Raw genomic sequence first — 14,986 nt, 5'->3', positions numbered from 1 at the left:
AAAATGAAAAATTTTATTTTTGCGAAATATTTTCCGCAAGCATTAAGAAAAACTTTATAAGGTGTTTGGAAGCGGTTTTATGATTTATTGAGCAACAAATTTATACTTAGTAGAATATTCAAGCCAAAAATACAATAGTGAGGACCAAAACATTGTGAAATGGGGTTCCACCCTCAAGAATCTCAATGAAAAGTCTTATCTTAATTTTCAAAATTTCACGGTGTAGTGAAGGTGAAAACATATATATTGAATGAAGATTTATGTATGAATTTGTAAAACGACTAAAAATCGTGAGTGTTAACCCATGTTTTTTTGGTCAAAAAATACAAATTTTTATTTTTGCGAAATATTTTCCGCGAACATTATGGAAAACTTTGCAAGGTGTTTGGAATTGGTTTGATGATTTATTTAGCTATAAATGTATACTTAGTAGAATATTTAAACCAAAAATTGAGAAAATAAGTGAAAATACAATAGTGAGGACCAAAACATTGTCAAATGGGGTTCCACCCTCAAGAATCTCAACAGAAAGTCTTACCTTAATTTTCAAAATTACATGGTGAGGCGATTGTGAAAACAGATAGATTGAACAATGATTTATGTATGAATTTAGAAAACCGACAAAAAAATTGTGAGTGTTAACCAATGTTTTTTTGGTCAAAATGAAAATTTTCATTTTTGCGAAATATTTTCCATGAGCATTAAGGAAAACTTTATAAGGTGTTTGGAAGTGGTTTTATGATTTTTATTGAGCAACAAATGTATACTTAGTAGAATGTATACTTATTGAGCAACGGTGATTTATGTACGAATTTGTAAAACCGACTAAAAGAGTGAGTTAACCCATGTTTATATGGTCAAAAATGAAAAATTTTACTTTTGCAAAATATTTTCTGCGGGCATTATGGAAAACTTTATAAGGTGTTTAGAAGCAGTTTTATGATTTATTGAGCAACAAATGTATAGTTAGTAGAATATTTAAGCCGAAAACTGAAAAAATAAGTGAAAATTACAATAGTGAGGACCAAAACATTGTCAAATGGGGTTCCACCCTCAGGAATCTTAATGGAAAGTCTCGCCTTCATTTTCAAAACTTCACATTGAGGCAAAGATGAAAATAAATAGATTGAACGGTGATTTATGTACGAATTTGCAAAACCGACTAAAAACCGTGAGTGTTAACCCATGGTTTTTGGTCAAAAATGAAATTTTTTATTTTTGTGAAATATTTTCCACAAGCATTAAGCCAAACTTTATAAGGTATTTGGAAGCAGTTTTATGATTTATTGAGCAACAAATGTATACTTAGTAGAATATTTAAGCCGTAAACTGAAAAAATAAGTGAAAAATACAATAGTCAAGACCAAAACATTGTCAAATGGGGTTCCACTGACACATCCCGACCCAGAATGTCCACTAGGACTCCGAATCGAGCTGTGTTGGCCGACACTTAGGAGGTGACGAAGCCATAAAGTGTGATGATGTGGAAAAATATGAATAAATATAAACCTAAGAGTGCCTAAATACCAAAGTGCGCTGGTGAGCAGGAATGAACCCATTTCACACGTGACGTTAAAGCATAAGTAAGTACAGTGGAGTGGATAAGAATTATACCCTCAAAAGTAACCTCCTATCCTGAGATTTGCCAAGAATCCTCGTCGATACAAACTTTCAGCAATTAAAACCTGGAGGGGTGCAAAACAGAAAGTGGGCAAAAACAAAGCTTTTTAAAAACCATTTCAATTATCAAAGGTAGTAACCCATTGCCGTAAAACCTGTATAATTTCCCAGAAAATAGAATATATACATATATCGAAACTATCTCAGCATAAAATATGTAAGCCAGGTGATATCAATCAATGCAAATGATATGTCAGCCGGAGTAACCTAACGTGACCTGTACGGCTAAATCTAGAGCTCATCCATATAGCCGGAGTCACCTAACATGACCTGTACGGCTCAAATCCACATCTCAACAAATATGCCTACACACGAGTTGGAACCACCTAAAGTGGTCTGTACGACATGACTAGGTGTAAATAAATACGCTCAAGTGCTACAATCACATGAAGACTGTGCAAATAATCGCGGGTTACCTACGAGTCGGAACCACCTATAATGGTCTGTACGACATGATTGTGCACCTAACTTGGATCCAAGATGAGCGTATGGTGCGGGAGATGAACATCATGTGAAGGACTGTGCCCTAACCACGGGCCGGAGCACTAACATTGAGGTGCAGGTTTATAAGCTCTCAATGCATCTCAACATACTCATCAACTCATATTAACAATCTATAACTCACCTGGTACTTACCTGAGCATCCACAGCGTCAAATCACAATATGCATACTATACTAACTCATAATCTAAGTATAAATCATGAGGCATGGCATTTCAAAACATAATTCCATTTAAACGCATTTTCTGGGAAAAATACCAAGCATACATATATATACTAAAAACAAAAGCCGACTCACCTAGAGTTCACGCTACAACTCCTTAGCATAACCATAAAGGCGTCACAAACGATTGGTGGCTAGACCAATTATCAAATCACAACTCAGAATTCTTACCAATAAAATATGTAACTTACATAACACACATCCGTACGTAGTTTGATTCGAAAGATCTGCATCATGGATTTCTGATCCCTTACTTCCAAAGATCTACATTATACTTCTAGACAACATCCTAAAGTTCCATTACGATCCAACGGTCGGATCTTCGCCAATTGCCAAAACCAAGTGACGGTTAACATTTTATTTTATGAACTTACAAATCCAATTGGGAAGATCCGTATATCAGATTCCCGGTCCATAAGTTCCTATGGTCCTCAAATATTATGTACTATAATATATTAAAGTTTGGTGACGATCCAACGGTCGGATCGTCGATTCACATCTTTACCAAGTAACGTATCTTAATGAATTTAGGTCCAAATGATCAACCTACGTTATACAGTTACCAAACTGAACTCAAGACATCTAATTTAGCCTAAGAACAACATCGACGGCCCTTGGCCATGCGTCGCCGTGGGTGGCGGTCGGCCGCCCCGATTCGCCGGAAAATCCAACTATTTCCAAAAATTACCAAAATTTATAGGAATGAAGATCTCAATGAGTCGAGTAAACTTTATACCTATGGCAAAGTCTAATTTGGCCAGGAAAAGCTCCAATTTTTCTCCAACCCACAAGAACCCTAGAAAATAGTGGTTGTCAATTCATCGTCTCCGAAGCTCCACCGCCCCAACCACCAGTTGGGTCTTATTCCTAGGTCCAAGGGAAGGCTAACTGTGGTGGTAATCAAAGGAAATGGTTGTAGGAATGGCAGATTCGCCGTCGTGCACCTATCGGGTTCCCAGTTTGATTTCTACAAATTAGAGCCCCAATTGACTCAGGTTTTTGGTAGAAATAGGAAAGGAGAGGTCGTGAACAAGTTCCCAGGTGAAAGCTCGGTGAATTTTGCCTGAAAATTGCTAGAGGACCCCAGAATTTGGATTGGAGCCGCTGGGTCTACATGCTGGTCGTGGTCCGAAACGGGTCAAGGAGAAAGGGTTCCTGATCCCCTGTTCTTCGTTCCATCCTTGGCCCTCTCTTCCAACCTCCCAATTGGTCATCTCCTCACCTCCTTCTTCTGGTTAGTCACTCACTCCCTCTTCTTTCTGATTGGGCAGTAGCCTTTCTTTCTTCTCTTATCCCGTTCCCCACTTCTTCCTTCTCTTCTTCTTTAACTTAAAAAAAATAACTAAATGATAAATAAATATAAACATTATAAAAATATATAAATAATGACTAAAACAAAAGTACTTCTCGAGTTTACGGTTCCGTAAAACTTTAACCATAACCCCAAATCCTCTTCTGCTTGTGCCTACGAGTCCGTAATGTCGAGTACTTCAAGAAAACGCTAAAGGATTAATTCATACACCTCATTATACGTTGATCAACGAAAGTCAAGACCCTCACCTCTAAGGGTATTTTCGTAAAATCACGCTTTTTAAATTTGTAAAAACATAAAATTAGGGACGGGTCGTCACATCTACCCTTAAGAATCTCAATGAAAAGTCTCACCTTAATTTTCAAACTTCACATTGAGGCAAATGTGAAAATAAATAGATTGAACGGTGATTTATGTACGAATTTACAAAACCGACTAAATGTCGTGAGTGTTAACCCAAGTTTTTTTGTGAAATTTTTTTTTTTTCGCGAAATTTTTTCCATCAACATCAACATCAAGGAAAACTTTATAGGCATTTGGAAGCAATTTTATGATTTGTTGACCAACAAATTATATGTAGTAGAATTTTTAAGCTGAAAGCTAAAAAATAAGTGAAAATATATAGTAGTCAGGCCCAAAACATTGCCAAAACGGGTTTTAACACCCACGAATATTGACAAAAATTCTTATATTAATTTTCAAAACCTCATGTTGAGGTGAAGGACAAACAAATAGATTATATTATGATTTTTGTATGAATTTGCAAAATCGACTAAAAAACGGGAGTGTTAATCCACATTTTTTGTGAAAATTGCAAAATTTTTGTATTTCTGAAAAATATTTTACACCATCAAGGAAATTTTTATAAGGCATTTGAAAGTGGTTTTCAATTTATTAAGTAACAAAAGTATACTTAGTAAAATATTTAAGCCAAAAACTAAAATACTAAGTGAAAAATATAGTAGTGAGCCCCAAAACATTGTCCAATTGGGGGTTCCAGTCTCAAAATATCAATAGAAAGACTTACACTAATTTTAGAATCATGGTGAGGCGAAGGTGAAAACAAATAGATTCAATGAAAATTTTTGTTCAAATTAGCAAAACCGACTAAAAGCCGTGAGTGTTAACCCATGATTTGAGTGAAAAAAAAAAGCAATTTTTTTATCTTCGCGAAATATTTTCTGTGAGCATTAAGAAAAACTTTGTAAGGCATTTGGAAGTGGTTTTACCATTTAGTGATCCTCAAATGTATTTTTAATCTAATATTCAAGAGAAAAACTGAAAAATAAGTGAAAAATATAGTAGTGAGGATCAAAACATTGCCAAAATGAGGTTAAACCCTCAAGAATATCAACAAGAAGTCTTACACTAATATTCAAAACCTCACGGTGAGGCTAAAGTGAAAACAAATAGATTCAATAATGATTTTTGTATCAATTTGCTAACCAAACTAAAAACTGTGAATGAATGTTAACCCGTGTTCTTTTTTGAAAAATGCAAATTTTTTAATTTTCGCGAAATATTTTATGTGAGCATAAAGGAAAATTTTTTAAGGCATTTGGAAGTAGTTTTACAATTTATTGAACAACAAATGTAAATTTTGAAAAATATTCAAGTCGAAAACTAAAAAATAAGTGAAAATTGTAGTTGTGAGGCCCAAAACATTGCTAAAATGGGGTTCCCCCTTCAAGAATATCAACGAAAATTCTTACATTAATTCTAAAAACTTCAGGTGAGGCGAAGCTGTGAAGATGAAAACAAATATATTTAATGACAATTGTTCTATGAATTTCCAAAACCGACTAAAAACTGTGAGTGACACACTTCTTTTGTAAAAAATGAAAAAAAAATTGTTTTGCAAAACATTTTATCTTGTCTATCGACTATTGCCATAGGTTCCTCCACATAACTCAAGTCTGGACTCACTTCCAGGGGTTCTGGTTAAAATACATGAGAAGGATCCGGTACGTATTTTCGGAGCATGGAAACATGGAATACATTATGAATATGAGACAATTCTGACGGCAATTCCAATCTGTAAGCCACTGCACCAATTCTTTCTAAAATCTGATAGGGACCCAAATAACGAGTGCTTAACTTCCCCGCTTTCCGAACCGCACTACACCCTTCCAGGGAGAAAATTTCAGGAAAACAAAATCGCCAACCTTGTATTCTCAGTCTTTGGAATGCTGATCTGCAATGCTCTTCTACCTGTCCTGAGCAGTCTTCAAATTTCTTTTGATGATCTGTATATTAGCATTAGTGGTATCCACGATCTCTGATCCCACCAACGACCTTTCTCCTGCCTCCGTCCAACATAATGGCGTCCTACACGCCTTCCTGTAAAGTGCTTCAAAAGGTGTCATACCAACACTCGAGTGATAACTATTATTGTAGGCAAACTCAACCAACGGCAAATAGTTATCCCAGCTACATTTCCACTGTAAAACCGACACTTTTAACATGTCCTCTAAAGTCTGAATCGTCCGCTCGGATTGACCATCAATTTGTGGATAATAAGCAGTGCTGAACAGTAACTGGGTACCCATAGCGTCATTAAAGGCTTTCCAAAACCTGGAAGTAAATCTAGGTCTCTGTCTGACACGATGGAAATAGGTACACCATGAAGATGAACGATATTATCAACAAATAACTTTGCCAATTTCTCTTACAAGTAGGTTTGTTGAACTAGTAAAAAATGAACGGTCTTGGTAAATCGATCGACAATTACCCAAATACCATCGTACCTTGACGGTGTTCTAGGCAGTCCGTACACAAAGTCCATAGTGATATCCTCCCACTTCCAAACTGGTATTGGAAGATTCTGCATCAGTCCCCCAGGTCTTTGTCAGTCTGCTTTAACCTGTGGGTAGATTAAACATTTACTCACATACTCCGCTACGTCCCGTTTCATCTCTTCCCAATAATAGAAAAGATAAATGGTGCGATACAATTTAGTACTCCCCGGATGCATAACATAAGCTGAAGTATGAGCCTCATCCTGAGTTTCCTTTTTAACAGCTTCATTATCTTTAGGCACGAACAAACGGTTCCTTTTCAATAAAGCTCCATCCCTACGGATGACGAATTTCTCATTCTCCCTCTTCAACACTTGTACCTTTAATTCTGCACACTCTGGATCAAGTTCTTAAGCTTCCCTGACCATGTCTACGAAGATAGGTCTTACCTAAAAATGTGCTAGCCAAGCTTTGTGCTCACCTGCTTCCAAATTGACACCAGTTTCCCGAAGAGAAAATAGTAATGGAACGTGTAAATTTCATTGAGCCAAGCCTAGCCCCCTTTGTGTTAACTTAAGGCCCAAGGTTAGGTTATTTTGGGTAAGGGTTATTACACTGGGTGTCGGTCAGCACAACTTGATTCGGGGTCCAAGTGGACATCTCGAGTCTGGGTGTGTCACTTTTTGCATCCACGGAGCCCGGTCTTTTTGGGGTGCAAAGAGCCAACCTCATTTTTGATGCGAACCTCGATTTGTGCATCGTATCTCGCCTCGTTTTTCGTGTGCAGAGTTTGCTTTGTTTTGCATGCCAGAAGCTCACCCCGCTTTCTATCAGCTAAGCCCACCTTGTTCTGTGTGCCATGGTTCACCTCGTTCTGTGTGCATCAAGCTCACCTTGTTTTGCGTGTGTCGAGCCAACCTAACACTTATGTTTTTTTTGACAAAATTGCAAAATTTTCATTTGCGTAAAATAGTTTTCCTGAGGGTTAAGTTAAACTTTTAAGGGATTTGGAAGCAGTTACACGATATATTGAGCAAGTAGTTTTGTTTTTGTTTTTGGTGAAAGAGAGATTTTATTAAACAACTAACACAAACTTACAAGCAAACCAAAGCCCCAACTTCCACCTATAAAAAAACAAAAAAAGGCCTAAGACTAAAGACAAACAGAAAGAGAGCCCAACAAACAGTAAGGCCCAAAAAAAACTACATAGCAGCCGAGAAGCTTCCACTACCATCTCCACCATCAGCTTTACAATTCAACCAAACGATTCCCTGTCCACCACTGAGTATTGCCACACCAAACGCCACCTTCAACCCCGATATGCTACCTAAGCACAGCCATAAACAAGGGATAGTCGATGACAAAGCGAGATAAGCCAACCACTAGTATGAAGCTTGTGGAAACCCACAAGCAACATTGTTGGAACCGACATACAACAAAGAGAAAGTGGTGGTGTTGGAAACACCTGAGCCGATGTAAACACCGGAACTCTGCACATGATCTCAATCGGAAACATGGCTGAAGATCGGACCAACGAAGAGCCGGGAAGGAATACCTATGGGGGTAGAGGAATTGGCCAGATCGAAGTTAAAATTTGGAAGAAACAATAGTAGAGGCAAGGAAAAGAAAAGGAAAAGGGAGAGAAGAGGACATGGCAACCGACCCTGGCTTAAGCTAGGGCCAGTGCCACTAGAAAATCTTAAGTTTAAAAGTCTCGCATAAATAATGAGAAAGACTCTCAGCTTGAAGAGAAAATCTCTCACCTCGAAGAGGAAAAGGGACCCTTCGCAGAGTGTACTCTAGCTACCTACGCAAGTCGTTTTGTTTGTTCAACGTGTGCATGGTGAAATTAGTATTTTTTTTTTAACCAAATTGATGGAATGTGACAAAGTGAAACGAAAAATGAATTTCTAAAGAATGTAATGACGAAATTTTAATTTCAGTGGACAAAGTGAAACTAGCGTGGAGTTTTGGGGTGCATACCCAAAAATAAGAAAACGCACGCACGCACGTTGTTTGGCGCCCTTACATTGTGAGTCGGTAGATTCACCAATTTAGGCAAAGACACAAAACCCTACTCCTCCGCATCGTTCCGAATCCACCACTAATGGCAACCTCCTCCAAGCTCTCCTCCCACCTCCGTCGCATACGCCCCTCCGCCTTCAACTTCCTCCCCACTCTTTCTCACGCGCGTCAATTCCACATCCTTACAAACACTAATCGCAAAGACCACAGCCGCCACTCGCCTCCTCGCAACTCCCACGCGCTTGCTCAATCCCTCGCTTTCTCCCACTCTCGATTTATCTCTACCAGCTCTTTCGATGACTCCGATATTGATCAGCTCGGCGTCTCCGCCGTCGACCCGGCGGCGACTCAGTCGGAGCTTCTGAGTTTAGGTTGCTTTTCTGGCGAGGACTCCGTGCTTCCCGTTCGAGTGCTGATTTCGGTGCTCGACGGGTTCCATGATCTCACTGGTTTGCCATGGTGAGTGTTGATCGAAAGATTTCTGCTTTTGTTTTTGAAATGCATTGAAATTTTTCAATAAAAATCCGAAGTGCTTCCTGAAAGTGGCACATCCCAAGTGTTTTTTCCACAGAGCAATTCCAGGTGCATTTCTGCCCCAGAAGCACTTTTAACTGTCTCTGCTAACCGTTGTTGGAAGCACTTTTGGTGATCTGGAAGTGCTTGTAGCTATTTTAAAAGCACTTCCAAACAGGGTTGAGCTAATGTGGGAAAGAACTACAAAAAGAACTGAAATTTTCTTTTTGTTTTGAAGAGTAAAAGTTTGTATCTTTCTGCTAATCATTGTTTGAAACGCTTTTGGCTATCTGAAAGTGCTTTTAGCGATTTTAAAAGCACCTTCCAAACAGAAAATGTGGGAAAGCACAAGAACAAGAAATGAAATTTTTATTATCTTTTTGGTTTCAAGAGTTAAAGTTTGTATCTTTGCATTTTGTAATTTTGTAATTTCGTTTTTTTTGTGTTTCTAAATTATCACCAGGTGGATAGTTATTGGGTCCTCTACTTTGGCTATGAGAATTTCGTTGCTCCCGTTACTTATTGTGCAACTGCAAAAGTTGAAAAGGATTGGAGAGTTATTTCCCAAATGTGAGATTTAGATTTCCACTTCAATTCTTTTGTTTGCTTGTTGTAATTTCACTTTTACTCATACGAACACAAACACTACAATTATGTTCTATGCATTACTATTCTCCGACCCTGGTCTGGACTAGCATTTAGTTGAACTTTTGTGTTCTGCATTTGGTTCGCACGAAAATATCATAACTTGCAGTATGTTATGTATACTTTGTATTCATATTTGTACAATTTTGTTTAACATATATACATTTCTCATAGTGCCTCCTCCAATGCCACCACTCTTCTCAGGAAAGAGTTATATTAATCAAATTTCTCTATTTCGAAAAGAAAGAAAGGTGATTGGGTGTCCCTCGATGTTATGGTTCCTTGCGTCCTTCTCTGTTCAGGTAACTCTCTTATCTGATTTTTGGGTTTAGGGAAGAGAGAGTGATTCTATTGCTGGATGATTGATGTGAACCTAGAAAATATTTCATTTAGATAACCATCAGTCTAGTATTGTATATTGGACTCCTCATATGTGTCGAATAAATGAGTGCTAAGATGATAAAGGACACAGTTAAGTGATGAGTTTGCAAGCTTGGTGAGCGTAGCAACCTTACTAATATAGTTGAAGGGTTTGGTGAAACTAGGAGTTCTAAAGAAAAGTTTGGGCAATGGTTGGAAGAAAAAGATGTGTTAGTTTTTCTACTAGTACAAAGAATAAGCAATATGTAACGTTGAATAGAAAAGTTTTTAATAATGCTGTTTCTCTGTTTTCTAATTCATCGGCAGGTTCCATGCTTTCTCCTGTGGTTGACCACCATTCGGACTATGTCACTGGGCAATCATCATGGATTTGATTGCGTAAGGACACATATACTTTCCTTTTGGTTGTTGAAATAATGTATCTTATTTGAGTTTTATGGCATACGTGTATTTTCTCTTCTCTTTTGGCGTTGAAAGCAGATGAGCATAGAATTCATTCATTTCATTTCAGGGTGGCGCCTTGTGGTTCAGCAATTTGACTGAGTTACCTCGTGGTCTTCTTGGCTCCATCTTTCCTTTTCTGATTGCTGGTTTGCACTATGCCAATGTTCAGGTGGTGAATCATGGAATTGGTCTCTGTTGATTTCAGATTTAAATATTTTATGTTTTTATCTGTCACGATTCTCTACGTTATATCAACCTTCTCGATGATTATATTATTTATATGGTCAATCGTGTTCAAAGAACTTTAAAATGCAAAGATGATGCTCTCAGTGCCCCATTTACGGGGGCTTTGATGTGTGATTCTTATTGTACTGTGGTTGATGCAAGTCAAGAGGCAATAAGGGAAATTAAAGATTGAATGATCATTGGATGAAATTGGGCTCTTTTGCAGTGTTTTTGTAGCTGATTATATGCATTTTTGTTTTGTATATACATTTTATGATTGTAACTGATGTTTATCTCTTCAACTCATCAGATTTCTTTTAAGAATTCTTCAGTAGGAAAATCCAGCGGCCTGTTGGACACATTAGCAAACGTGAGTACATACAGTATTCTTACTAACGAGAATGTTTGCTTACTAAAGCCCCTCCCTTTCTTGTTAATAAAGGTTGTAGTCATATTGTTTTAGAGGTAGTTTTGTTTGCGAACAAATGATTTGGGTTCTCTATCTTTCTGCAGTACTACAAGCGTTATTTGGATGTTATGACCTTCCCAATATTATTTGTTACCTACTGTGTTCCTCAGGTAATTTTGTATTTTGTCTTTACAAGTTTGTGAAATTACGCTTTGATATTTTGGTTCACGTGATTGTTCTCTATGCTGGCCCCGGAAGCTTTTTGACATACACATCTACGTTATTTTGTAGGGAAGCCTAGTTTATTGGGCTACGAATAGCTCACTAAGTCTCATTCAGGTGAGTAAACTGTACTTATTTGTTTAACATGCCTTTAAGTATAGGATACAAATTTGTTACTTTGGTTGATTTCTTTTTTATCTTGGTACATGAAACTTTCTTATTTGTGCTTCTTCATAAATAAATTTTAATGGATGATGGGCTAAAACTTTTTAACTATACTTTGTAAATGAGTATCATAAAACTAGCTTCCTTCTAAATCTTGCTGTCTTCAGCAATTAGCTCTCAAAGATCCTGCTCTACGGGCAAAGTTGGGGTTGCCAGACAAGGCTGCTCCTACAGTCACTCCAAATCCTGAGGAGGCGGGTACTCCTGATATATCGCCCTTGGCTTCTCCTACAAAATTGAAGAAAATAAACTTACAGAACCTGTCCCCTAAACAGTTGCTTAATGTAAGTGTTTGTGAACTAGAAGCCCGTGCATTATCTTTCAATCCGTTGCTATTCTAGATTTTCTTACAACATCATGCCTGGGATTGTTGAGACAGCTTTCCATCCAAGTCTTATCAAAAGGCGATAAAGAAGGAGCACTTCCTGTGCTAAAGTAATTGCTCCGTACAAATCACAGTGCATATTTTATCATATCACTTGTTAATTGTGTACTGAATAGAGAATTTTTCGAAAACAGACTTGTCCTTGAGAAGGATCCGGAATATGTAAGAGCATTGGTTGTAATGGGTCAGACTCTTCTGCAGAAAAGTTTGCACGCAGAGGCCATTGAATACTTTGAGCGTGCTATCACCAAGGTCCGCATACTTGTTTGCTTTATATGGTTTTTTACTTTTCTGTTTACATATCAGTAACCATGATTAGGTTTATCTTGGGTGTGGCAATTGCCTTCACACCACGCTTTCTGATTGTAAGATTACAGACTAACAGTGTCTGCCTGCACCACAAAAAGTCAAGAAATATGATAATTCAGACGCATACTATGTCTCTGTCTCATGACAGTTTTTGTTTTGCAATTACAGCTATATTTGATTATTTTCTCCGTTCATTCATTTATTCATTCATTAATCATTCTCTTAATTACTGTACAGCTCCTCAGTGCTGGCCAGCCGACTGGAGGGGAGGACATCGATCTTCTAATTCTTGCATCTCAGTGGACTGGTGTTGCCTACATACGACAGGTGAGGCTCATTACTAAGTTTCATTTGTGGTGTGCCATGGAACTGTACTTATTTTTAGCAGGTCAAACGCCATATGTTTAATTTTCTCTTCCGACATGCTTGAGCAGGGAAAAAGTGCAGAAGGGATTGTACACCTTGAAAGAGTGGCACAACTAGAAGAGCCAGATGAACCGAGCATCAAGGCTCATTATTTTGACGGGTTGTTGTTACTTTCAAGGTATTTATCACATCGGTAAAATTGTGAAGCAAACTTGCATATTATTATGAAAAAAAAGAAACTTGCAGTCTTATTGATAACTCGACTTTCTTCCTTTCAGTGCTCTATCCAACGAGGGTCGCAAGCCCGAAGCTTTGAAGTATCTGCGCTTGGCTGCTGCTTATAATCCCACTTACAACGAATTACTCGAGCAATACGAAAATGAAAACGAGGAGGATGGCAGTTTTGTAAGTGATCTGGCGGGCAGTAGGCGACGAGACTATTGATTCTGCGTAAATCGTTGCAGAATTCGTTTTTGTTGGTTTGTTTTTCACTTCATCCTAATTTTTGTGCTCATTTTTTTATAGTTTTACTTGATCATTGATTGTATTTTACAACCGAATTTTTCCGCGTTTCGGAATCAAATAATTTGCGGAAACAATAAGTTATGAACATTTAAATCTTACAGTTATCAGTGGATTCAGACAAAAGACAGCAACTTAGTTTTGATGACAATAAAACCTGTTAATTCTTATGCAGCAGCTGATGTCATATTAGTTATGTTGGTTTTGGCTGTCAAGTTCGCTAGCTGGTAGTTAATCTTATCCAACGGTCCCAATTTGTTTATACAAATTAATTAGTGACTGAATAAGTCTTGAGAGTGCTAGAGTAGTAATTAGCAAGCATGATTTTTCTTAATTATACAAATTAAGAGGTCTTAAACCAATATGCATGCCCACGTGAAATGATATATTAAGATAATTATTATATTTAAACAAGTAAAACTGATATACTTGCTGATGCTCTCTATTATTATATGTGAGACGTAATTGCATAAGAGTTTGTCAACAATTGTATTAATTTTTCGTGTTTATAAATAACATTATGGATTAAAAATGTTTTGCAAAATTCAAAAAGTTCCTTTCAGACGAAGTCTTCGTAAAGGAGGGAGAACAGTAGAGTGGAAAAGAAAAAGAAAAAAAGCAGCAGCAGCTGCAGCTGTCAATGGATCCTAATTCTGATTCATAGCAAGCAAGGCTGCATCGTCACGTGCCCTCCATTTTGAGATATTATTATTTTTTATTTTCTTTCCGGTAATGATCTAACTCTAATTTATTTTAATTACTATATTTTGTTGTGACACCTAATAGTAATAAACTACAAGCAATACCTCGGTGATTCCACTTTCTTTTTCAATTATATATGATAATTGCTTGTCATTGCGACCCAACCTACTCGCGGTGAGGTGTATGCTAATTTTGAGAAATTTTATTTTGACCGGAACAGAAGTGGTACATCACTTGTTTTTATATAAGTGGTGGAAAATTTTATTTTTTAAGTTATTAACTTTTTAACACCTATTTTACCATTTTTATAGCAACACGTGATATACCATCACGTGTTCTAAACACATTGAAAAATCTCTCGCTAACTTTTAACCCATTGAAGATTTATAGTCTTTCTTAACGTGTTCTTAGTATAAAATAGATAATATATTACCTTGTATATACAATCAATTCGATTATTTTGTATGTGGTTTCATATCTTAGTTTCAAATTAAACAATATATCATTAAAAAAATAAACATATTAATTAATACTTAAATAATAATTAAATCATCAATTTTTTAAATTATTTAAATTTAATTTCTCCACCATTATGTTTTTTCTTAACCAAGTGTTTTTGGTGGCAAGTCATGAGTTCATACCCGAGTACATTATATGGGTTTAATAATTTGCTTTATATGTGGAACCGTGTAGTTGGCGTAATTAACGCGTAAGTCCAAAAGTGTCGGCACCATGTCACATTGGGCGGAGTTGTACCGTTTCCGAACAAGCTGATGTGACCCACACCACACTCAACAAACAGAGAAGACTCTAAAATCTGGACAGAGATTTCAGCCAGATCTCTCAGACCAAGTCTTAGGATCCGAAGATTTGAATTTTAAAAATTTGATCCAACAATTACAATTATTATTACCTTAGATTCAGAAGGACTTTCCTATTTGTAATCGTTAGATTAAATTTCAACGGTATGGATCTCCAGATCCTTAGGATTTAGTAGGGTAAGATCCGGCTGAAATCTCTGTCTCTAAAATCTATTCTTTGTTGATTTCGGGGTAGGTGTTTTAACCGTTTGATCTTTTTGTAATTTTAAATAAGGGCTTCCAGTACTGTTCATTTTAACTAAAAATCATATTTTTACACTAAAAAATTAATCATAATA

The 14,986-nt window shown here is 37.0% G+C and overlaps 1 protein-coding gene across 1 annotated transcript; it reads left to right on the top strand.

Moving 5' to 3' along the window:
* The first annotated feature begins 8,461 nt into the window (after nt 1-8,461).
* Nucleotides 8,462-13,232, top strand: LOC103938541 (ALBINO3-like protein 2, chloroplastic). Its single transcript, XM_009348558.3, has 14 exons — nt 8,462-8,938; nt 9,456-9,562; nt 9,812-9,939; nt 10,325-10,396; nt 10,530-10,631; nt 10,998-11,057; nt 11,201-11,266; nt 11,388-11,435; nt 11,651-11,827; nt 11,923-11,978; nt 12,063-12,180; nt 12,475-12,564; nt 12,672-12,781; nt 12,882-13,232. The coding sequence occupies exons 1-14, from the start codon at nt 8,562-8,564 to the stop codon at nt 13,045-13,047; spliced, it is 1,677 nt and encodes a 558-aa protein (XP_009346833.2). The 5' UTR covers nt 8,462-8,561; the 3' UTR covers nt 13,048-13,232.
* Nucleotides 13,233-14,986: the final 1,754 nt, after the last annotated feature.

Source organism: the organism of the source record quoted next, unplaced genomic scaffold, assembly GCF_019419815.1.
Source record: "Pyrus x bretschneideri cultivar Hongxiangsu unplaced genomic scaffold, Pyrus_bretschneideri_v1 Contig48, whole genome shotgun sequence".
NCBI classification, from domain to species: domain Eukaryota; kingdom Viridiplantae; phylum Streptophyta; class Magnoliopsida; order Rosales; family Rosaceae; genus Pyrus; species Pyrus x bretschneideri.
The sequence above is the reverse complement of the archived record's forward strand: the minus strand, read 5'-3'. Positions and strand labels throughout refer to the sequence as shown.